The 25,227-nt window shown below is 35.5% G+C and overlaps 2 protein-coding genes across 9 annotated transcripts in view; both read right to left on the reverse strand.

The window, feature by feature from the left end:
• Positions 1 to 25,227, reverse strand: part of RABGAP1L (RAB GTPase activating protein 1 like) — an 802,606-nt gene that overhangs the window by 492,012 nt on the left and 285,367 nt on the right. The window lies entirely within an intron of this gene.
• GPR52 (G protein-coupled receptor 52) lies at positions 18,062 to 24,913 on the reverse strand. Its single transcript, XM_040446738.1, has 2 exons — positions 22,446 to 24,913; positions 18,062 to 21,242 (listed from the first exon to the last, which is right to left on the reverse strand). Exon 2 carries the CDS (start codon positions 21,020 to 21,022, stop codon positions 19,937 to 19,939), a length of 1,086 nt encoding a protein of 361 aa, XP_040302672.1. The 5' UTR covers positions 21,023 to 21,242; positions 22,446 to 24,913; the 3' UTR covers positions 18,062 to 19,936.

Here is a 25,227-nt window from a genome sequence, read left to right on the forward strand (position 1 = left end):
CTGGCTGAAGTCGGACGCTTAACCGACTGCGCCACCCAGGCGCCCCTGAAAGTATTTTTTCAATGAGCATTTATTAAATACACAGAGCAACAAACTGGAAATCTAGGAAGATACCGGTACCAGTGAAATTAATAAGAAAACAAAACAAAACAGAAAAGATGGTCAGTTTAAGTTGGCAATAATGAAATCCATTTGTAACTCTTCAGGTTTCAATTTTTATGAGAAATCCAGAATAAGAACAAGGCAGATACATCTGACTGAAGAACTGGTAGAGGCCAGATTTAGAGAGCTTCATTTCAGAATAATTACTAAAAGGATGGTAGTTCAATCCTTGAGAATGGATGAGTTTTCTGTAGGAATATTCAAAGAGTACAATAAATTAGGGACAGGGAGAGCATCACAAAATTGTATCTCTGTAAGATCATTTTTAAATGTCATCCAATCATTCATTTGTCCTTGGGCAGAACTGCACTTAAATAAAAACTCCAAAGGTCATTATCTTTGATTTTATCTTATCTTTAAACTCTCCACCAAAAGGCATTCTTAAAAATCTCCTGCAAAATATATCCCTAATGTTAAAATACATTTATTAAAATCTTTCTATATTTTCAATGTAGTTTCAGAACACAAAGAGTAAATTTTCTTATAGCAAGTGAAATTAAATAATCAAACATTAAATTATATCTCATTTGTTAAATGGATAAGCAGAAGGACTTATACACTTTTTTCTTGGTCTTATAAAAATGTATCATTCAGAGCACCTGGGTGGCTCAGTCTGTTGAGTGTCCAACTCTTGATTTTTGCTCAGGGTATGATCGAAAGTTCATGATTTCGAGCCCCATGTCGGGCTCTGAACTGACAGCATGGAGCCTGCTTAGGATTCTCTCTCTCTCCCTCTGTCCCTCCCCTGCTCACATGCTCGCTCGCTCTCTGTCTCTCTCTCAAAATAAATAAATATAATAAACTTAAATAAATATGTATAACTCAATATACAGCATAAGCTTAGAAGAAAACATTTTCTTCAGACAAGTCCAAAAGATCTACTTGTATTACATCAAATCAAGTTCTTATCCAACAGTGAAAAACAGTTTCTGAATTTCCATAAATGCCCTGGTGTTCTAAAATAAGCAGTATCTTTCTGAATCAACTTAAACAGGATATTATAATTCATGATATTTGAATTATGAAGATTTAGGATTTTTTCCCAAATTGTGATTTGTTGTTATTCTCTTCTCAACCTTATACAATCATAAAGAATGTTAAAATAAATACAAAAATTATCAGAAAACTAGGCTGTACAAGTTCTAGAGCATCTTTGTAATTTAGCCTTTTGGAATTCTGGAACCTTAAAATTAGTAAATAGTTTGCAATTAGTAATCTGGAGGAAAAGGAGAGGCAAATGTTAAATACTCTTATCAAAATTATATAACTGAAACTGTTGTTTAGAAGAAATCAACATAAGTGGTAAAGTATTTTCAAATGATAGGTCTACTGCTATAAAAATAAGTCTAATCTCATCAAAAAGGCCTATGTTCAAAGCTATTTCTATGAGCATGGAAAGAACTGAGTAACTCTCCCCGGTTTATACTGTATCTCGCCAATACCTTAAAAAACTAACACTACACATATTCTAGTAAATTTCAATATAACATAACGTATAGAAAAGAGTTAATATAGCTGGGCTGAGACTATCTTTGGAACAGTCTCCTTGCAAGGTTGGCTCTTGGATGGCTTCCGGGAATGTGGCTGATAAACAGTTTCTCACCACGATATAAAACTTTCCCTAAATTATCATGTCTGGACTGTTACACAAATATGGTTTATGCTAAATATCTGCCTTCCTTCCAGAAGTTTTAAATTTTGGTTGGTGCAAGGCAGAGGGTACCTACATGACCAGCCTCCAGTAAAACCCTAGATGGCTGAGTCACTAATGAGCTTCACTCGTCCACAATACTTTGCACATGTCACAACTCATTGGAGGAATGAAGTTGTGCTGTGTGACTTCACTGGGAGAGGACTTGTAAATGCTTCTGTCTGATTCCCTTCACTAGTTTTGCTTTCTTTTCTTTTGGTATAATAAATCTTTGCCGTGAGTACAACCATATACTAAATCTTATGAGTCCCTTCAACAAATCACCAAACCTGGGGTGGTTTGGGGGACCCATAACCAATATGGTTTGAGATCATTTGATTCTTCAAAAGTAATTATCTGGATTTACACATTAAAAATATTCATTGCATTTGCAGATGGTAAAAGTTTAAATACACTGAAAGATACAATGAAGTTTTAAAAAGGCTGGAATAACTGAGCCAACTCTAACAAGATGAAATTTAAAGGAGATAAAGATAAAATTGTGTTTTCAAAACCCACAAACTATTGTACATGTAGGAAGAAGGAACAAATAATTAAGCAGGTGCAAAAAAGACTTAGGCTTTATTGAAAATAAGCTCAATATGTTAAGTGATAAAATATAACTACCAAAGGTACCTAATTTACTTCTATGCTGAATAGCAGCTCAATAAATATATAATAAATGTTATATAAACCAAGGAAGAATGACAACTCCATTCTCTTTTGTTAATGGTTATATCACATACAGAACATTATTCAGCTCTGAGCACCATTTAAAGAAGGATATATTAGAGCACATGCAGGGAAAAACTAGTGATGAGCTTTAAAACCATATTTTAGGAGTAATGGATCAAGAGTAAGATAAGGCTTTTCTAAGAAACAACTGCTCTATTAATGGATACACAAGGTTCTTGGGCAAAATAGAAATTTTAAATTCTTTCTAGGTAATCATGGTGGGAAAAAGTCAGAAAGACATTCATTTCAGCTGAATAAAATAAAAATTATCCCAAATCCAAAGCTACCCCAAGACGCATTTGCCCTCTGTTAAAATATGTATTCAAAGCCTACGAGTCCACTGAATGTGGATTTTAGAAGGAAGAATTTAATTAGAGTAGATACCGATACACAACTGAGTTGGGCAGGGAAAGGGGTAAGGGAAAAGCCCAAATATACAGTTAATCTGGACAATTTCACCCAACAAATGTATGACTTACCAATTAGCATTTTATACTCAGCTCAACAAATTATTAAATAGCCACTATATGTAAGACACTCTGAGGAAATAGATGTAAAAGACACAATGAGAGGGTGCCTAGGTGGTTCAGTCAGTTAAGCATCTGACTCTCAATTTTGGCTCAGTTCATGATCCCCAGGTCAAGAGATTGGGCCCCACATTAGGCTTCGTGCTGGGTGTGGAGCCTGCATGAGATTCTCTCTCCCTCTCCCTCTTCCCCACATGCACATGTATGCACATGCTTTCTGTCTTGCTCAAAAAAAAAAAAAAAAAAAAAAGCCAAAAAACAAACACACACACACACACAAAAACAAAAAATCAAAACGAACAAACAAAAAAACCACAACGAGGAGAAAAGGTGCAGACTTATAAGCGTCCCCTGTTCCTTAGACATTCATACCAGGTATGACTTCTACAAAGTAGTAAAACCACTCAATTGTCTACCAGAGCTCCAGTCACCACAGTGGGAATTATACCCATGGTTTTGTAGGTTAGGGAAAGCCTCAGTATCAAAAGTAGGCCTGGGGTTCTCAGCCCTCAACAGCTGGTCTTGATGTCCACATACATTCCAAGGATGCAGGGTTTGAAAGTCTCCACTTATAAAAAGATCCTCCCCTACTTTGAGAGGCCAGCAAGGATATTATTTCTGTAACAGAGGCTGAAGAGTACAATTTATTTATTTTTTTATTTTTTTAACATTTTATTTATTTTTGAGACAGGGAGAGACAGAGCATGAACAGGGGAAGGTCAGAGAGAGGGAGACACAGAATCTGAAACAGGCTCCAGGCTCTGAGCTGGCAGCACAGAGCCCGACGCGGGGCTCGAACTCACGGACCGTGAGATCATGACCTGAGCCGAAGTCGGCCGCTTAACCGACTGAGCCACCCAGGCGCCCCATGAAGAGTACAATTTAAAACATGTCCTAAATCTTTCTCAAACTCCAGTATATAAATGGTTGTGTGGCACACAGAGCACACAAACAGGAAATGCTGAGGACAGCACCAACAATGGGAGAACAGCACTGACAGAATTCAGTGTTTTTAAAAATAATACACGGTCTTAACAAAGCAGGAGCACAAAGTAAATGATAAGCTATTAAAAATGAGAAGATCTGGGGCGCCTGGGTGGCTCAGTCAGTTGAGCATCCAACTTCGGCTCAGATCATGATCTCACGGTCTGTGAGTTCGAGCGCCGCGTTGGGCTCTGTGCTGACAGCTCAGAGCCTGGAGTCTGCTTCCAATCCTGTGTCTCCCTCTCTCTCTGCCCCTCCCCCACTCTCACTTTGTCTCACTCTGTGTCTCAAAAATAAATAAATGTAAAATTAAAAAAAAAAAGAGAAGATCTGAGCTAAAAGATTTTTAAAATTAAAAACTTTGGGCACTTTGGTTTAAATGCAGCTGAACAGATCCGTCCTAGTTACCTTCTTTTTTCTTAAAGTGGGGAAGAAAAATACCATAAAACACCACATTAACAAAGCAACTTCTAATCGGGGCTAGGAGGCAATAAAGTGAAAAATTAATTACCTTAATTTACTTGTTAATGTAGAACTGCTCCTGGCAAGTTGGGAGCAAAACAACCTGGTTTGATAGTTATTGGTGTGAAGATAAACTGGCTCGTTCCCTTTGAAAAGCAACTGGCAATATATGCAAATAATCTTAAAACACCTTCACAGGGTTTGGCTCAGTATTTCGCTTTCTTAAAAACTGTAAGAAAATAATACTAAATACAAAGTTTCATTTATAAAGATGTTCGTAAGGAATATGCAATAACGTGGAAAAATGCTCAAGATATAAATAAATAACTACATTTAAAAATCCTTTACATAGAAAAGGTCCTAATGCACAGTGGGAAAATGGAAGGGAAAGAAATGAAGAGTTATTCTATCTAATTCTATGTGGGTAATGGACTTATGGGTGATTTATTCTCTTTTTTGTCCTTTTATATATTCCCTGTATTTCCTTAAGGAGTACTACTTTTTTTTAATGTTTATTTATTTTTTGAGAGAGACAGAGTGCAAGTGGGGGAGGGGCAGAGAGACAAGGAGACACAGAATCCGAAATAGGCTGCAGGCTCCAGGCTCTGAGCTGTCAGCACAGAGCCCAACCTGGGGTTCGAACCCATGAACCGCAAAGCCGAAGTCAGAGGCTTAACCAATTGAGCCACCCAGGCACGCCAAGGAGTAATATTTCCACCCAGGCACCCCAAGGAGTAATATTTCTTTAAAATATTAAAAACAGGGGTGTCTGGTGGCTCAGTCAGTTAAGTGTCGCACCCTAGATATCAGCTCAGATCAGGATCTCATGGTTCATGATATCGAACCCTGCAATGGGCTCTGTGCTGGCAGTGTGGGGCCTGCTTGGGATTCTCTCCCTCTCTCTCTCTCTCTCTCTCTCTCTCTCTCTCTCTGCCTCTCCCCAGCTTACTCTAAGTAAATAAACTTAAAAAAATTAAAATTAAAAATAACTAAAATGAATCTTGATTGAGGATGAAAAGGAGAAATTAGTGACGTAGAAGTGATGAGAATTAAGAGGCAGAATTTAAGAGTTTACAGTGATTAGCTATTGGCTCATCCTTTTATAGAGTTGTCTGATAATCAGAGATGCTTATTATGGAAAGGCAAGTTACTGAATATATCAAGAAGTAGAGACAATATCCTAACACTCAAATGATCTCTGTAAGAAATTCTTGAGGTCTTAAGACTCTGCAGTCCATTATTCTGAAAAAAGCAGGAAGATCCAATGATCCTCTGGAGCGCTTTCATTTAAAATCAAACTAATGTAAACCTGACAATTTGCTGGGCTTTTTAAAACATTCAGCCTTATGTGAAATTATTCTATGTGTTTTAAAAATTTATTTTTAATTCCACTATAATTAACAATGTTATGTTAGTTTTGAGTGTACCATATAGTGATTCAACAATTCTAACCATAACTCAGTGCTCATCACATGCTAAGTGTGTGCCCTTAATCCCCTTCATCCTTCACCTTTCACCCATCCCCCCACCCACCTCCTTTCTGGTAACCACCAGTTTGCTCTCTATATTTAAAAATCTGTTTTTTGTCTCCTTTTTTCTTTCTTCATTTGGGTTTTTTTGCATTTTTTATTAAGTTTTCAATTTTAATTCCACTATAGTTAATACACAGTATTATATTAGTTTCAGGTGTACAACATAGTGATTCAACAACTGTATAAACTACTCAGTGTTCATCACGATAAATGTAGTCTTTAATCCCCATCACCTATCTCACCCATCTGCCCTCTGGTAACCATCAGTTTGTTCTCTAGTGGTAAGAGTTTGTTTCTTGCTTTGTGTTTTTTTTTTTCCTTTGCTTATTTGTTTTTTGTTTTTTCCTTAACTTCCGCATGAGTGAAATGATATGGTATTTGTATTTCTCTGACTTTTTTCACTTAGCATTATACCCTCTAGATTCACCCATGTTGTTGCCAATGAAAGATTTCATTCTTTTTTGTGACTAATATTCCTATTCATTTTTTACAGGAAATATAAGACAAATAAATTATAAAGGTGTTCAGCTAGACTACATGGGTTCAAATAATGGCTCTCCTACCTCAGTGACTTGGAACAGTACCTAATGCCTCAAAAGCATACGTAAGTATTTGCTTTTATTCTCATGAACCAAAGTGTATCTTTGATATAAATGTCAAGATCATTCATTCATTTTCTCGCCCATTTGACTAAACTTGAGAAAAACTCAAACACACAGATTAATTTAAAACACCATGAGTTGACAATGTCAGACACCATAAAATTCCTTTTGCTGTAATAAATCTCAGCCATGAGTGCAACTATACCCACTTACATTCTAATTTACAAATTTCCAAGCACTTGCTAATATGTTGTACGTCAATGCAGAATTATAAATTCTCTAAGTCATATACATTTTAGAGTTACACACAATTTTGCCTCCTATACAGTGAGATCTTCTGTCCTTTAGTTTTCTGCTTTACTGTTTATTAAAGTACTACAAAAGAGGCCACTTATTTATAAGTAAAATCAATTCTTTTGGATTATAAGATTATCATTTATTGAAGGAAAGTTTAACAAATGTTTTTGACGTCTGAAACTTTTGTCCAATATTAAGTATTACTGACTGCTACATTAATAGTTTAATAAAAAGACTAGGAAATAAGTGGGTTTTTTTCATTGCCAATCCTTTCTTTTCATTATCTTATTGCATTTTAAAATCTAATTCCAGAGGGACAGGGATTTTTATGTTATTGTTCTTGAAATAGTTGTCATGTTTCTGTAACAGCTCTTACTCTCTATATCCACTGACAGACAGAAAGCTCAATGTTTATAATAGCAGTGCCCAGCACTGAGTAATTTTAATGATCAGGGTACAGGTTAAGCTAGAGATCTAAAAATAGGACTCAACACTCTAAAACAGCTGACAGTTCTTCAAAAATTAAGCATAGATACAAAAAGGACCATAGCCAAATAGGACAAAATATAAATATGTTAGCCATAAAAGGTAAGAATAATTTACTTAGAAAGTGTAGGACTATTTCATTTAGAGTGAGGTATTCAGTTGACAAACCACTGGAATCATAGGGAAGGAACCAGTGTCTAGAGTTTTACCCACATGCCAGAAATTCTCCTGATGCCTGGATGAATCAGATTGAAATTATCACTCATGAGATCCTTTGCAATTATAAAAGCACAACATTTTATTACCGTATGTACCATATAAAAAACATTTATAATGTCTTATATCAGAGGTCAGGAGATTTTTTTCTGGAAGGGCCAGACAGTAAGTATTTTAAATTCTGTAAGATAGAAGGTCTCTGTCACAATAACTTAACCCTGCCATTGTGGTATGAAAGCAGTCACAGGCAACACATAAATGAATGGGCACAGCTAAGTTTCAATAAAACTTTATTAACAATAGTAGGCAGTGGGCTTTAATTTGTCAATCCCTGTCTTATAAGTATCTATATGTTGTCCATATGACCCCTAATAGTCTATATGTTCTTGGAGAACTAAAAATATGTTTTACTTATAAGTCTCATCATCTTGCACAGAATTTAGTATAGTCCCTAGCAACAGAGTAACAACCAAATAAAGAAGAAATAATTATATTGATCAAAAATTAATTATAATTTAATTGATTATAATTATATATAAGGTCCACATCATATGCCTAGCTTGGTTGATAGGCAGATAAGCTAAAACCCACCTGTCATAAAGATAGAAATTCTAATCATAGAGATTCACCTATAATCAGGTGACAAATAGTAAAGAAAACGAATCTAAGAAGCAGTGATCTAGGATGATGCTGGAGTTGACAGAATGTGTCCCATATATATTCCCTCAAGCTATATCCACCCATGTTAACATTTCTATCCTAACCTCAAAGCTTATACTTTACACCTAAACTAGTTACTTTATTCTAATCAGATTTAATGCATATAAAAGAACATTCTCTTTGTAATATACTGTGTCCCGAAATTTCCTCACATGGTTTTGTATTGTGTTGAATATCGAACATTCCCCTTCCTTTCGCTTTGACAACTTCTCAAATATCCCAAGGTATGCTCTGTAACTGCAGAATCTAAACATGCGGCCAGATATTTAGGTCAATTCATCTTTTTAAATTCATCAGTCTCTCTAATTCCTCAATCTTATTGCATTGTTCCTAAGACTTTTCTGCAATCTCTCCCTCAAATCCTGGAAATCAGATGATCTGCCCCCTTGCTTGCTTCCCACTAGTCAATAAGTTATACTTTGGATTTAAAAGCGACCAGGAGTATTACGAACCACAATTTATACCCGACTTATACCCACAATCAATAAATATTTATTGTCCTAATTTGTTGATATGGAATGCAAATTAAGATTTCAATAATTTGGATTTTGCAATGACTCATCTTGCAAGCCCTTTTAGTTAGTACCATAAATTAAGTAGTCATAAACAATCACAGAAATTTTAAATTTGTAAGAAAATAAACTTTCCAAATAACTTAGTTGAATTTATTTCAATTGCTGCCTATACTGGGAACCAAGGAAAGGATTCATTTAAGGACATTTACAAGACAATCCTGTGTTAGTCTAAATTGAGTTCCTTTAATTTTTCTGTAACCATATTATTTCACTAAAATAAAACTGAATTATATATTAGAAGGGTTTCATTTAAAACATCACTGATTCAGACTTATTTTATTCCCTGAATATTATTTCATATATTAAACATAAAACATATATAAAGCACTGTAGCATGAAATGTCAAAACCTTTTCCATTATAATGCTTCAAAAAACCCTATGATGACTTCATCCTATGATGACTTCAAAAATACTGCAAATCCATCACAAAGAACATTCAGAACATGGTTGTGACATGTTTACTTTTCAAAAGTAGTTATATGAAGACCATGTGATTGACAGTTCTTCATCATTATATTTTTCTATTTTTTAATTTTTTTTAATGTTTATTTATTTTTGAAACAGAGTACAAGAGGAGGAGGAGGAGGGGAAGAGAGAGAGAGGGAGACACAGAAGTCAAAGCAGGCTCTGGGCTTTGTGATGACAGCTCAGAGCCTTGTCAGGCTCAAACCCATGAACCAAGAGATCATGACCTGAACCAAAGTTGGATGCTTAACCAACTAAGCCACCCAGGTGCCCCCATCATTATATTTTTAAATATACAGCTAAAACTATCCAATTCAGTCTATATATCTTCTAATATATTTAGCAGACAACTATTGTGTTTTGGGGTTTTATTTATTGAAAGAGAGAGAGAGAGAGAGAGAGAGAGAAACTAACGAACAGAAGCAGGAGAGGGGCAGAGAGAGAGAATCCCAAGCGGGCTCCACACAGCCAGCATGGAGCTCAAGAACCATGAGATCATGACCTGAGCTGAAACCAAGAGCTGGACACTTAACCAACTGAACCACCCAGGCACCCGTACTGTGTTTTTAAAAGGAGAGGTAGGGGCACCTGGGTGGCTCAGTCGGTTAAGCATCTGACTTCAGCTCAGGTCACAATCTCATGGTCTGTGAGTTCGAGCCCCGCGTCGGGCTCTGGGCTGATGGCTCAGAGCCTGGAGCCTGCTTCCGATTCTGTGTCTACTTCTCTCTCTGCCCCTCCCCCATTCATGCTCTGTCTCTCTCTGTCTCAAAAATAAATAAAAACGTTTAAAAAAAATTAAAAATAAATAAAAAATAAAAGGAGAGGTAAATTTTCATTATCCTCTATGCACTAGAAATTGTTTTAATATCAAAACAATGAGTAGTACTAAATACATCTTATTAAAATTTTCCATGATCTCAAAAGCTCCCTTGTAACATCCAGTTAATTTTAAGGTGATCTTTCCTACTTAATAGGTTAAAAGTTAAATTTCACATGGAATCTTTCCTGTATCAACTAAGTAAGCCTTCATTTTCTACTCAAGGAAGAAGGGTAAGGTCATTCTACCACCAGCCATCCATAAATACATGATTCAAGAGCCTTATCATGGGCAAAACTATTGCTACACAAGACATATGCTCGGGACTAGCTCTGTCTAGCTATATGATACTAGGGTCACTTAAAAATCTTATCTCAGATTTCTGTATGTGAAATGAGATAGTGCTTACTCACAAAAGCTTTTAGAATGTCAAGGGCATTATGCATGTTCAAAAAGCATTTTAACCTTTTTCAAATTTTAACTTGCAGTGATCTCTAATAATTTCTTAACCCTCACAACAGAGGTACATGCTTGTCTCCATTTTCCTCATGGTACACTGAATCATTGGTAACTGTGCTCAAGAACATTACTTCAAATCCTAATATGTTTTCTAAAAAAAGATGTGTACCTTTAACTATTAGAAAAGTAATTAAACACCCTACAAGGACTGCAAATTGAGAATGCCAGCATTTCCCCCCGAAGTTTGTAATGTGGTAAAAGCATTAAGACACCCCCCTCATACACACGCACACTATCTGTCCCTATGATACTACCAGATGTCCTGGATTCAGAATCTATAAAAGTAAATCCAAATCTAGTCTTCTAATAAATTTTAAGTCTGTTTAATTGTAAGTGTTAAGTCACATTTACAAAGAGGGCTGATATATGAAATTGATGACTTAAATAACAGAAGCCATCACAAGACACGCTTAATAACATGACATTGTAAATATGAGTCTTCAAAATGCACTTTTCCAGATCTGTTTCCAAATAAATATACCTAGAAATCCAGTAAAGTTTTAAGATCTTGGTGATGTAAAACATTTAAAAACAACTGACTTTGAACAACGGAAGCAAAGAGAGAAAACTAATCCTTGGGATGTTACGTTTTCCTCAAAATCTATTTCAACAGAGAAAGAATTGAACATCTACATCACTGTAATTTTTAATTTCAATACAAATCATATTTTAAATATCTAACGGCAAGAACATTTCAAAAAAACCTAGGTATACTTTATACAGAGTTTATTTTCTTACAAACAAGAAACCATGTTCTATTTTAAAATTGGTAACTTCCAACAATTCTTAAAATCAAAACCTGAATCTTCCTTTCCTTGCCAAAATAATAAATATAACAAAAATAACTTAAATTATATTTAAACATATTAAAACATTAAGCTAAGATTTTCAGGATTTTTTACCTGCTTTTTCAGAAATTCTTTTAATCTTCTCCAAATACATCATTTGCAATATCGATTTTACCAATTTAGCATTTTTAATTATAAAATTCCTGAGAAAGTAAACACAATAACTGTGAAGAGGCTATTACTCTAAAATGTATGATCTGATAATAACTATTTTAAACCTGAAACTCTCTTAGGAACATTAGTAGAGTAAATGTTTTAAAGCTGTATTTTACAGTCTATACATTAACAACTATTTGTGCCAGTGTAACCTCAGTGTAACAAGGGGTTATCTCTTGCATTCATTGCATTGGTCTACATTGCATTCAAAGATACATTTTTAATCTTAAAGAACAGGCTATATAACTTTGTGCTTGTTTATGGGCCTCCCAACCCAATTAATACCACCACTTTAAATTTATAAAGAAAGTATGTTTGGGCACTTTTAACTGGCAACAACCTTACTTACACTTGCCTAAATAGAAAACAAAATAAATTAATTGCAGTCTAATTTCTAAAATCAAATATGCATGTGATTTCTCTTGCATAAAGTAGCATTTTGATAAGTTTTAGAATTCTAGAAAATATTTCCATTCAATAAATTCTACTACTATGCTCTATGTTTCTTGATATTTATCATCGAGAAATTTTAGAAATGAAAAATCTCAAAGATTCATCTGGTCCCATTCACTATAGTGAAAGTGCTGATATCACATACGCCTTTCATGTTAATATCTATCAGACATAACAGACTCCTAATGAATATATTACTCTGATTTTTTATATTACTCTGATTCCCTTCATGGGGAATCATAAATAAAAACAAAATAGAAATTACCATTAAAAAATTATACTGAACACCAAGTATAGAGTTACTGAATCACACATTGTACACCTGGAACTAATATAACACTGCATGTTAAGTATACTAGAATTAAAAAAAGAAATTTAAGTTACATATATGATCTTTGAAGATGGGGAATTGGAAAAGTAGACTCTTGTGTATCTGTGAGATGTAGTTAACACATCAGTTGGACCCTATTTCCCTAATATAGGATCATTCTTCTGATATTTAAAGATCTGAAAAATGTTAAAAGGTGTCATAACTGGTGCATTAAAAACCCTATAGTCACTGAGATCTCTTTCAGATGCAGCAAATAACACTTCAAACTGATTGTGTTGAAGCAAAAATAAGTCAAGAATATCTAATGTTGCAATTTCTCTGAAATTTTTTTCTGAAATAAATATTATAGGAATCAAAAACTATATAGACTATCTACAAAGAAGTAGAAAGACATATTCCATGCTCATGGATTGGAAGCACAAATATTGTTCAAAGGTCTATACCACCCAAAGCAATATATACATTTAATGCGGTCCCTATCAAAATACCAACAGCATTTTTCACAGAATGAGGAAAAAATTCTAAATTTTGTATGGAAACACAAAAGATCCTGAATAGCCAAAGCAATCTTGAGAAAGAAAAGCAAAGCTGGAGGCATCATAATTCCAGACTTCATACAAAGCTATGGTAAACAAAACAGTATGGTATGGGCACAAAAATAGACACATAAATCAACAGAACAGGATAGAAAACCTAGAAATGAACCCACAATTAGGTGGTCAATTAATCTTTGACAAACCAGGAAAGAATATCCAATGGGAAAAAGACAGTCTCTTCAACAAATTGTGTTGGGAAAACTGGACAGCAACATGAAAAAGAATGAAACTGGACTTCATTACGCCATACACAAAAATAAATTCAAAATGGATGAGAGGCCTACAAGTGAGACCTGAAACCATAAAAATTCCACAAAAGAACACAGACAGTAATTTCTCTGACATTGGCCATAGCAAAACATAGCAATGTTTTTTCTAGATAGGTCCCTGAGGCAATGGAAATAAAAACAAAAATAAAGTATTTATACTACATCAAAACAAAAATTTCTACACAGCAAGGTAACAATCAAAAAAACTAAAAGACAACCTGGAATGGAAGAAGATATTTGCAAATGACATATCTGATAAAGGGTGGGTATCCAAAATGTATAAAGAACTGATAAAATACCCAATAAACAAATAATCCAATTAAAAATGGGCAGATGACATGAACAGATATTTCTCCAAAGACATCCAGATGAACAACAGACACATGAGAAGATGTTTTTCGTAATTTACCATCAGGAAAATGCAAATCAAAACTACAGTAAGATACCACGCCACACCTGTCAGAATGGCTAAAATCAACAACATAAGAAACAAAAGGTGTTGGTGAGGATGTGGAAAAAAAGTAACACTCATACTGTTGGTGGGAATGTAAACTGGTGCAGCCACTGTGGACATCAGTATGGAAGTTCCTCAAAAAGTTAAAAATAGAACTACCCTATTTACCCAAAGGATCCAAAAACACTAATTCAAAGGGATACATGCACCTCTATGTTTATAGCTGCATTACTTACAATAGCCAAGATATGGAAGCAGTCCAAGTATCCATCGATTGACAAATGGATAAAGAAGATGTGATATATACACACAATGGAATATTATTCAACCATAAAAAAAGAATGTGATCTTGTCATTTGCAATGACACGGATGGAGCTAGAGAGTATAATGTTAAGCAAAGTAAGTCAGAAAAAGACAAATACCATATGATCTCACTCATATGTGGAATTTAAGAGACAAAACAAGCAAAGGGGGGTAAATGAGAGGCAGGGAGAGACAAATCAAGAACCAGACTCTTAATTAGAGAACAAACTGATGGTTACAGAGGGAGTGGGGAGAGGGTTGAGTTAAATAGGTGATAGGGATTAAGGAGTTTACCGGTGATAAACACTGGGTGACATATAGAATTGTTGAATCACTATATTGTACACCTGATCATATAATACTATATGTTAACTAGCTAGAATTAAAATAAAAACTTAAAAAAACCCAGAAATCTATAGAACTACCTTTAAAAGAAGACAGTACTGGGACATGACTGGATAATGTTACTTGTAGAATCAATAAGCACTGTTTTGTGAAACGTCAAAATATTGCTTAGTCATCATTCTCTCTTTTTTTTGAGTTCATTTATTGACAGAGACAGAGAAGGGGGGGGGGGCGCCAGAATCCCAGACAGAATCTGCACTGTCAGTGCACAGCCCAACGTGGGACTTGATCTCATAAACTGTGAGATCATGACCTGAGCTGAAATCAAGAGTCAAACACAACCCAATGAGCCACCTAGGCACCCTCAGCATTCTTGTTTTTTTCAGCATTCTTTTTAATAAAACAATTTTGTTTTTCTGAGTACAAAGTAAATGCTCATTTCTAAAAACAAATTAAACAGAATATTAATAAAGACCCAATGCCATCACTATTAACATTCTAAAACACAACCATTTATACTATTAAACAAAGTTATGAATATTTTAAATTGCAGAGCAAAAAGAGCACTGGGTAAAACTCATTTACGAGAAACACTCAAAAGGGAATCTGGTTGTTTTCTTTTTCTTTTCTAGTCACTTCACTTTCTTCTATGTCTATACATACATTTGGTTGGAGAGTATGCCACTTTCTACATATTCTTCTTGATCCAAAAATAAAGTTTTGTTCGGGGAGAAGAGCGCTTGTTGGAACGTACACATCAGAGTATCACATCAGCTCAGTAACCTAAGCTTTTGTGCATTGTGATGGCTCTACCTGAACATGTTATATTAGCAAATTCCCCACACCTTAATCTCCTTTATTTATCACATGCTTGTATCTTTTCCATATCTAATGATTGGCTTCCAGAGTGGAGAGAGACAGAGGACAGTCCTTCAAGGCAACAACTGCATTTATTTCTAAACTCATAAATTAGTGCCATATGTAGAATGAAACCTGTTGGCTAATCTTTGTTTCTTCCAGGTAACCTGTATATAACAAAACACCCTAAATTCCATTTTAGTAAGTGAAGAAAATTAAAATGTAAAGACAAATGGCAAAAGATTCCTGAACAATCCTTTCTTACTATTGCCAACCTGACAAAGAAAAATGTTTAAGTGTATTTTATGCAATAAATAATGTAAGGAGGTAAATTAATCTCAGAATCATCCCAACAACTGCTTGCTGGTTATACTTAATGTCAAATGATGTCTTCATGAATAATCATTCCTGGAAAAGGAGCTTTCAAAAATTATGGAAGTTTTCTATATTTAAAAACATCTGAGTTTAAGCCAAAATCTGAGTTTAAACAGATATGAAAAAAATGCTGTTTTAGGAAGCTCTTATACTCAATGGATTAATTCTGTTGTAAAATGTAATCTTCTTAGATTGTAATTAGTGATCTTGAAATTATGGTAGCAATGAATATGGCAGCCACAAAGATAATGAAACAGGAGCTACCACATTCTGAACGTGTTCTATGTGCCAAGAGCCATGCAGAGCACAAAGGCTACAATAGCTTGTTTAGTCCTCAAATCTAGCCCAACAGGAAGGTACAATCCCTGGGTTTTACTGAGGAGAAAACTGAGGACTTGGAACATTCAGTGTTACTAGGGATAAACAGCCTCTGAAGGCCAGGATTTCAGTCCACATTTCATACCCTAGTAGGTTATAAAGACTTCCAATACTACGTAACTTCAGAAACGGCTCCACAGACAATCGAACCCTTAGTAACAGACTCTGGCATTATTGTTTCGCTGTCACTTATAACCAAATTGAATAATTACCACAGAATACAATATAATGATGAGAATAATGGTTATGCTTTCCATTCTTCAAACATATTAATTTTAAAAAGACAGAGTAGTTTCAAAATAAGTATTATCTTATTATATAAACACACATTAAAATATGTCAAAAGGAAGTTACAAGGCTTGCCTGAGAGTTGCACATGAAACATTATAATAAATGAAAAATCTAAACCTAGAACTTGCCTTATAGGCTCCCCTTGCTTTTCCAGGATATGAAACCTTGACTGAACGCCTGGCCTTCAGAGGCTGTTTATCCCTAGGTAAGACACTGAATGTTCCAAGTCCTCAGTTTTCTCCTCAGTAAAACCCAGGGACTTGTACCTTCCTGTTGGGCTAGATTTGAGGACTAAACAAGCTAATGTAGCCTATGTGCTCTGCATGGCTCTTGGCACACAGAACATGTTCAGAATGTGGTAAACCTTCTCCACTCACCTGCCTGAAAATATTTTCTTCAACAGGAAATTCACAGAGATCTGAAGAAACTATTCAACAAAAACTTAACAAAAATGAATAAAGGCAATGCCAAGGAAATGCTATGCCCCAGGGTTTCAGTTTGATTACAGACTAAACTAGTAAGTTTGGGCTTACGAGATTGCTGTTTTAATAAAATATATGTGTAAGATCAAGGAAAAAGATATCACAAGGTATGGAAGGGACTACAGCAAAATGTTTAGGTGAAGAAAAAGAATAAAACTCAGAGAAATTTGTAAGGAAAAGGTACAGACAGAGGTACAAAGGTGTGAAGGCTTTTGAGGAAAGAAAACAAAAACAAAACAAAACAAAACAAAACAAAACAAAACAAAACAAAAACCCAGAAAAGCAGTGAAGCAGAGTGGTTAAGTATGTAGGCTTTGGCTCTAACCCAGCTAAATATGAATGAACCTGTGGGGAGGAAATGAGTGACCTTGCGTCCATCACCCTTCTTTAGTTTCCTGTCTCTAGGATGAGAATAAGAACAGTATCTATCTGAAAGGGGTGTAGTGAGGATTAAAAGTTAAAATATATATAAAACTTAACACAGTGTTGGGGTGCCTGGGTGGCTCAGTCAGTTGAGTGTCTGACTTCAGCTCTGGTCATGATCTCAAGGTTTGTGAGTTCAAGCCCCATGTTGGGCTCTGCGTTGACAGCTCAGAGCCTGGAGCCTGCTTTGGATTCTGTGTTTCTCTCTCTCTCTCTGCCTCTCCCCTGCTCATGCTCTGTCTGTCTCTCTCTCAAAGTAAACAAACATTTTTTAAAAATTTAAAAAAAACTTAACATAGTGTTTAAAACTTGAAACATAATTGTTGTTACTAATTATCATGAGGAAAAGCCAGAAGAGGAAAATGCAATAAATGCAGACTCAAGTTTTCTCTACAGAATATCTACTGAGTCCTTTCGAGCTATATTTATTTACACACCAAACTAAAGGAATCAAAATCTGATTCCCAAATAATACATATAATGTTGAATATTCTATTTGTGACAGCTGAAAAGTTAGTAGTATTATGCTTTCTTGAAATCTGTTTTTCCTTTAACTGGTCTGAACTTAAAAGGTTCATTTTGAATATCCAAAATGCCACTGGCAAACACAGGGCAAGAAATAATATAAACAACCCAAACCACAGAAATGTGAAACAATTAAATTTTGATTCTAAGTGAGTGTTTTTATGAAACTGAAACAAAGTCTGATTTTGATACGTAGAATACTATTTTATTCTTTATTTTAAACCTTTCTTACATGTTTAAAAATATACACAGGTTCAAAACAACCTCAATAAAATGATGACATTTCTACTAACGGACCTCTGAAGTCAAACCACTCGTGTGCAAACACACTAGGCTTCCAATTTGAAGTCATAGGCACATTTCATTAAATGCATTTCATAAAACAAATAAATCAAAATGCTGAGAAGAAAAATACTCAGTAGTCTGATATAAACTTTAAAATATCTGTCAGGCAGGAAACTTATAGTAAAAAAGTAAGATTTAGATGTTTTACCACTCACACCTGCTTCACTACTGACTGATTCCCCCAAATGCCATTTTGCTACATCTAAACCCCTGGCAATTTATTATACAATTCCATGTAGCACACTAAAAAATAAGTTAATTTAATCTCTGCGTATGAAAACAGATTACAAAAGGAAATACTGACAGCTCTTACCTGTATTTGATAATTAAGTATATCATATTCTCAGCAGTACTAAGAATGCAGCTTGACCTAATATAAATATCTAATAACAACTACACAAAAGTATTTTTCTCTTTAAAGTTTTTGTATATTTTTTCCAATGTTGATGAGTTAAGCAACATTGATCTATGTATTGTGCTAAGAAAACATTAGGCACAGATCACATAATATAATTTACATTTTCTTTGTTGTAAAAAATATAGTATATGCAAATGCATATCACACAAATGATTGGTGGACGCAACACTAAGCTTCGTAGACCTAACACAAAAAGGTTAATATTGTCTACTGGATTGCGGGGAGGACACACTGTGTGGTTTGAAGAGCAATACCTTACTTCTGGGTGAATACTCTGAAATCTCCATTAGAATTATTTGTGGATTTCCTTAAAGAAAAACAAAGCTTTATTATAGCAAAAAAAAGACACTACTTTGGGCACATGAGCTAATTGGAAAGGAACCAGATAAAAATGTATACAAAAGCTATTAAAAATATTTAACACAATATCTCAAAGAACCTTTGTTGGAAGGAACAGATTATTTAAGATTATGATTGCTTTATATAGTAGATTCTTTCATTAGCTAAGACACTTTTGGATTAAGGTACCAAAGGATGCAGATCAAGAACAATGGAGGAAAAAAATAGCAGGCTGTTAGAAAGGGGGTGGGGATGGGTACACATAATTTTACCCAGGAGAAACAAAAGTACTGTTTCTTTTTGTTTATAGCAAACAATTTGCACTGCGGACATTATAAAAACACAAGCAAAAGGGTTATGTGGCAGGTAATAAAATACAATGCTTACTATGCATCCTTCATAGAGAGACAACTTATGGGTTGCAGATTAGTACATTTAAGAGTATACTTTGATGCAAAAAATTGCACTTTGCCACATATATTATATGTAGCATTTAAAGGGCAATTTATGTAGGTCATTTCCACAAACACAAAGAAAGTGAGACAGACAGACAGAATGAGAGGCAAAGACAGAGGAGAGAGCTCAGTCAGAGAGGACAGAGATGCCGAGGGGCTTTGCTCATGTCCTGTGGAAGCTCTGAGATACTTTTTTCAATAATTTTTTCATCTTCAGTGCTTAATTTTGTTATTACTGTACATTTATACTCACATACTAAAGTTATCTCATGAGATTACCCTCTATACATTCTTTTCTCTAGCTCCCCCTCCCCCACCACTGTGGAAAAAGAGAAGGAAAAAAAAAAGAAATCTTTAGTCCCTTCATCTCATAGTCAACTATTCAAGTAAATATTTCTCTAGTGGCAAACTTCCAGAAGAATTATTTAGATATTATAGAAGAATCAAGAACACAATCCAAAACCCCTGTCAGATTACACTGGATTTACTGTATAGTTCTCTTCAAATGGAGCAGGAATTAGCCCGTTTCCTAGGTTTGGGGTCTCGTGCTTCCTGATCCTTCACACACAGACAAGATGTGCACATCGTCTTGGACAGTCTTCGGAGGCCTAGCCGGAAAACACTGTTGGAAAGGCTGTATATTACACAGTTACAAAAACTATTACTTATAGCAAGCCAGGTTGTTAGGAAGGACAGTGTTGGATTGTCTAAGACCCGGGAGCTTTCCAGAAGAAAGTAAATTATATAAGGGAGCCACAGCATGTAAAACACACTGGTTATCCGAAACAAAACCATGGCGTAGCGACGGTCGGGGCTGTGTCCGGTCTCTCCAGAGGCATCCACCTCGTGGCTAGGAAATCGGGCCCTCCGGTCATTTATCTCTTTGGTGTGCTGACGGCAAATTTTGAAAATGTGGAAGTAAGTGAAGCAGACCACAAAGGCAGCAGGAGCATAAAGTAAACAAACAATAAAGCCAGTAAAATAGGCACTGGTGAGCCAAGAGGTGGCACACCATTCAAAAATGTCACCATGGTACCCAGGTTTCCCCCAGCCAAAAAAGGAAGGCAAGAAAATGAGGCAAGAGTAGATCCAGATTAAAATAATGCAAATTCTCAGGCGACAAGGAGTGACCAGTTGATTGTAGGAAAGAGGCTTGGTTATTGCAAGATAGCGATCCACGCTTATGCAAGCAAGACATGCCATAGAAACGCTTTTTAGAACCGAGATGATATATCCAAAAACCTGGCAAGTCAATGACTCATGGATACCTGTGGAGTAGTGAAGAAGTGAGAGAGTAGGAACCAAGCAGCTAACTCCAACGAAAAGATCAGCATATGCCATTGTCTGAATAAAATAGCTGGTAGTGTAATGGTGTAAGAGTGGAGCACAGTGAAAGACAAAGATGACCGTTAAATTCCCAGCAATGATTAGAAATGTCAGCAAGACAATAACAACGGTCTCAAAGATGCACACATCCACCGCACTGTAGTAGCCAAATCCAAGTGGGCAGGAGTGACGTTCAGACACATTCACAATGCCACTGCTCATGTTCAGGATGCTCCATTCAGTCCACCTGGATTCATTCATGGCTTGGAATTAAGGGAACATGTAGCCTTGGCTCCAGCAAGCAGGTGCCCTGTCCAGCATGTGTTAAACTCTACACATGAGTGTCTCGGGATCAGCTTCGGTAGACAGTGGCAGTGCTTCTGTCACAGCTGAGCATCCCAGAGAGTACTCAAGCCTCTTCATCAGTCTCAGTGCAGCAGTGACACATCTCAACTTTGGGAGGGGGAGAAAGGGAAGTAAGCTAGAAAGGAGGTGAAAAAAGGTCACTGATTAGCTTCCTCTGATGCTCTCTCCAACAACTTTTTGAAGACACAAGGCACTTCTAGAGAAAATGGATATTTTATTACCTTTCACCATGAAAAATTAAATCTGTAAAAAGAAAAAAAAATCAATTGCCAAGGGAAGAAAAGAGTTTGTGAGCTGTTTGGGCTCATCAGAAAGGTAGTTTCTTAGGGATCAACTAGAAATAATGAGGGAAAAAAAGTCTTAAATTGTCTCAGGCTTCCTACTTCATCTGTCATGAGAAGTGGATTCATATTTTACGGTTTTAAATAATTAAGATCTAAGATCTAGTTGCAAATCTAAGAAAAAGTTCATTGCGGCAAAGAGTGCCTTTGGGCTCAGTTCAGGGTTCGATGCTGGTGGATGAACTTTATGATCTATTTCTCATTTCTCAAAAAAGCTAAATCCCCACACACACATGCACACAAGGTTAATTCTAAAAGACTTGGGTCTACTTGGGCACAAAGGAGCAGAATAGGGGTAACAGACTCCAGACTGCCCTATAACTCTCATGAGTAAACAAAAGCATATTTCCAATAGTGAAGATAATGTGCAATGGGTTAACACGTGACAAGATATGATAAACTGTAAAGTTTTAATTCTGCATGCAATTTTTTAAGCATTCAGATGAAAACAGTTTTAGTCCATTACAATTACCGGTTCTACATGTAATTTGTATGTTCTCCTTTTCAAAGGGAAAATAAATGTTATTAATTTCAGCATCAATAATTGAAAATAACTTTCATTATCTGATATGCTACCTTCCTTATAACGGAATAATAGATTCACAGCTCAAAGTTATTTCTCACCTTTGCAACCACACCTATATCTCACGTATATATGAAATTTAAACAATAGAAACTTTCCTATACACTCTGAGCTTATTTGACTAGAAACGCTGCCATTATTTATTACTTAGGTATTTCTAGTAGGCTTCATAGTCTGTTTCTATTCTACTTTCATCAGAGGATTAACACATTAAATCATTACTTCGACTAAATCTTCTGAAAGTGGAAAATTACCTTGTTTGCTATACTTGCAGTTATACAGCAGCCATATGTTATGAAAATGCCTCTTCTATTTCTGTTTTCTATTTTGAACAAGTGCTCGATTAGTACAGGGGTCATTAGGTAGGTTATAAGATGGTCTTATTTTAAAATACCTCTAAAGCATCAAGATGAGTTTAAATCCTAGAGTTTGAAATACTGAAAGGCTTGCACGATAGAATCCATCCAAGAGGCTTCCAAGGTCATTCTGTTATCAGGTTAACATTTATCAAAAATCTTTTTAAAAGTACAGGTATTTCAGAGAGTTTCTTGTCAGTCTTTGTTGTCATACCTCTTGAAGAAGTAACATGCATTAGAGATAAAAACGTTTCCTTCAGGAACAAAGCAGCAGCTTAACAGAAAGCATTCTTCTGAAAGTTATTTTCTCGTGCACCACCAAGTCATTCAGGGAAGTCCTTCTTTTATAACAGCCACAGGATATTCCTCCTTGCACATTCCTAGTTTCACTTATCACAAAATAGTTCTCTTCTTACGGGAATAAGGCAATGCTTCTCACCTACATTCACTCTTATCAGCTGCTAGGCTGGGCTGCTTGATTCAGAAGTCCGATTTACTGTGATGCAGTTACCAGGATGCTGTCGCTATATTCTTCACAATCTCTCAGTATCACTGCCTCCACCTGAGCCGGAGCCCTGCTCCTCTCCTCCTCATCCTGAGCTGATGCAGAAGAACTCACCACCATCAGAAAGGTGACTCGGTCCTCCTGCCCCAATCAACAGCACAGCCAATGGCTACTGCAGCTGAAACTGTCACTAGGTAACAGTTGCCAGGCACATGCAGGCTTATAGACTTACTCGGCAAGCTCTGATCAAGATTGACAAAAGAAGACAATGGAACTGACCGATCCTTATAACATATTAATGGCATGTATGAATCTCTAGAGATAGTCTCCTTATAGCATTTATAAAGATTAACTCCTATGGACCAGACAGTAAGAAACAAACAAAACAAAAACAAAAAAACAAACAAAAAAAAAAAAACCAAAAAAACACTGGGATACACCTTTAAACCCTGTAGAGAAACTACCACAAGGTACTATGACACTAAAAAGTCAGCAGTAATCTAATGCTCACTGGCAGAAAAAAAACGTATTAATTATTAAAAATCAGCTAAGACTTCGTGAACTCAAGTGATATAGCTACTATTTTTACTCCCTAAAATATAGGTATGTTTTGATTAACAGAAGTTAAGTCATTTAATAATTTCTCTAATCCCTGCCACACCCACACTAAATTGCTGAATCCGATGTATTTAAGTGTAAAAACAGAGCATTGGAACTAACACCTCTATGCTAACATCTATTTGGGGAAATATTTAAGGTCAAATGTGAACTCTGAAAAGTAGGCATTAGAAATAAGTAGAATGATTGTTTACTCCACTTATTATCCTAATATGAAAACACTCAAGAGTCAAAGAACTGTCATACCGTGACTGAGCTACTCACACCCAAGTGAGAAGCAAGCAAATTAAGCTACTTTATTTGAGGGAGGTTAAAAACATTTCTATTTACTTTGACTTACTATAGGCAAACATTTTCTATTTTAAGCATATTTCTTATGGGATCAGCACTCTTCTTTAAAGTGACTTAGAACTAATTTACAAATTATTTCAGACTTAGATAAGGAAAATTAAGCTGAAAATGGAAGATAAACTAACATCTGTTGAGCACATTCTGTGTGCCAAGCATTATGCTAAGTGCTTTATATATTTCCTCTCTATAAAAACCTTAAGTCTTTATGGAGTAGGTACCCATCATTATCACTTTCCAAAGGAAGAAGATAGGTACTACAGAAGGTAAGCATAACTTGCTTCCAACAGTCATGAAACTAGCATTGAAACAGGTCAAAAGTGTCATTCCTAACACCATATTGATGAACCCCTCTCTCCTTCCCTTTCCTTTCCTCTCCACTGATGGCTGCCAGTAAGGTATTGTCTAAGAATAACTATTTTGGATTCCAAAAATGATTTCTAAAGAACAGAAAACCCTATTCTTTCCTCCATGTTGAACTGCCTTATAGGAATGAAGACCATATTATTGTCAAAAATCTCCAGGGGTTTAGGTGAAATACAGAAAGAATGGAAGCGCATTTCTCATTACCAGAATAATTCATAAAACAAGTTAGAATAACAATCATAGAATGAGTACGATGTTGAGGTTTGAAAGAAAATATTTAAATATACAATACAAAAGGCTAGAAAGTCCTATTGTACAAGGGAAGTAGTTTGACCTTTAGGGATACATAAAAGCATTAAAATCAAACAGGACTGGATTTAACTAATAGTCTCATTTACAATAATAATAAATATTCAAAATAAAAATTACATTTGATAAATATTCATGAATGTAGACAGGTCCCATACTCCATATTAAAAGGAGTTTAATACTCAGCTTTACTATAAAACCATCAGAAAATAAAACACTATCAATTATTAAAGTTATCTATATATTACCAAAATCTAAATAAACCTTTTCCAAGGATAGGCTTTACATATTTTTAAAACAGTTTTGAATGTAATATTTCCAAAATTAGAGAAATGGCAAAATAATCTCATAGGGAAATTCAAATTCTAGATCGCTTTCATTTTTTTTTTTTTTATTTTTTTTTCAACGTTTTTTATTATTTATTTTTGGGACAGAGGGAGACAGAGCATGAACGGCCGAGGGGCAGAGAGAGAGGGAGACACAGAATCGGAAACAGGCTCCAGGCTCTAAGCCATCAGCCCAGAGCCCGACGCGGGGCTCGAACTCACGGACCGCGAGATCGTGACCTGGCTGAAGTCGGACGCTCAACCGACTGCGCCACCCAGGCGCCCCTAGATCGCTTTCATTTGATACATTTATTTCCCAAAACTAATCACTGACAGGGATTTGAGTCT

The sequence above is a fragment of the Herpailurus yagouaroundi genome, unplaced genomic scaffold, assembly GCF_014898765.1.
Source record: "Herpailurus yagouaroundi ecotype Mexico unplaced genomic scaffold, PumYag 195, whole genome shotgun sequence".
NCBI lineage: Eukaryota > Metazoa > Chordata > Mammalia > Carnivora > Felidae > Herpailurus > Herpailurus yagouaroundi.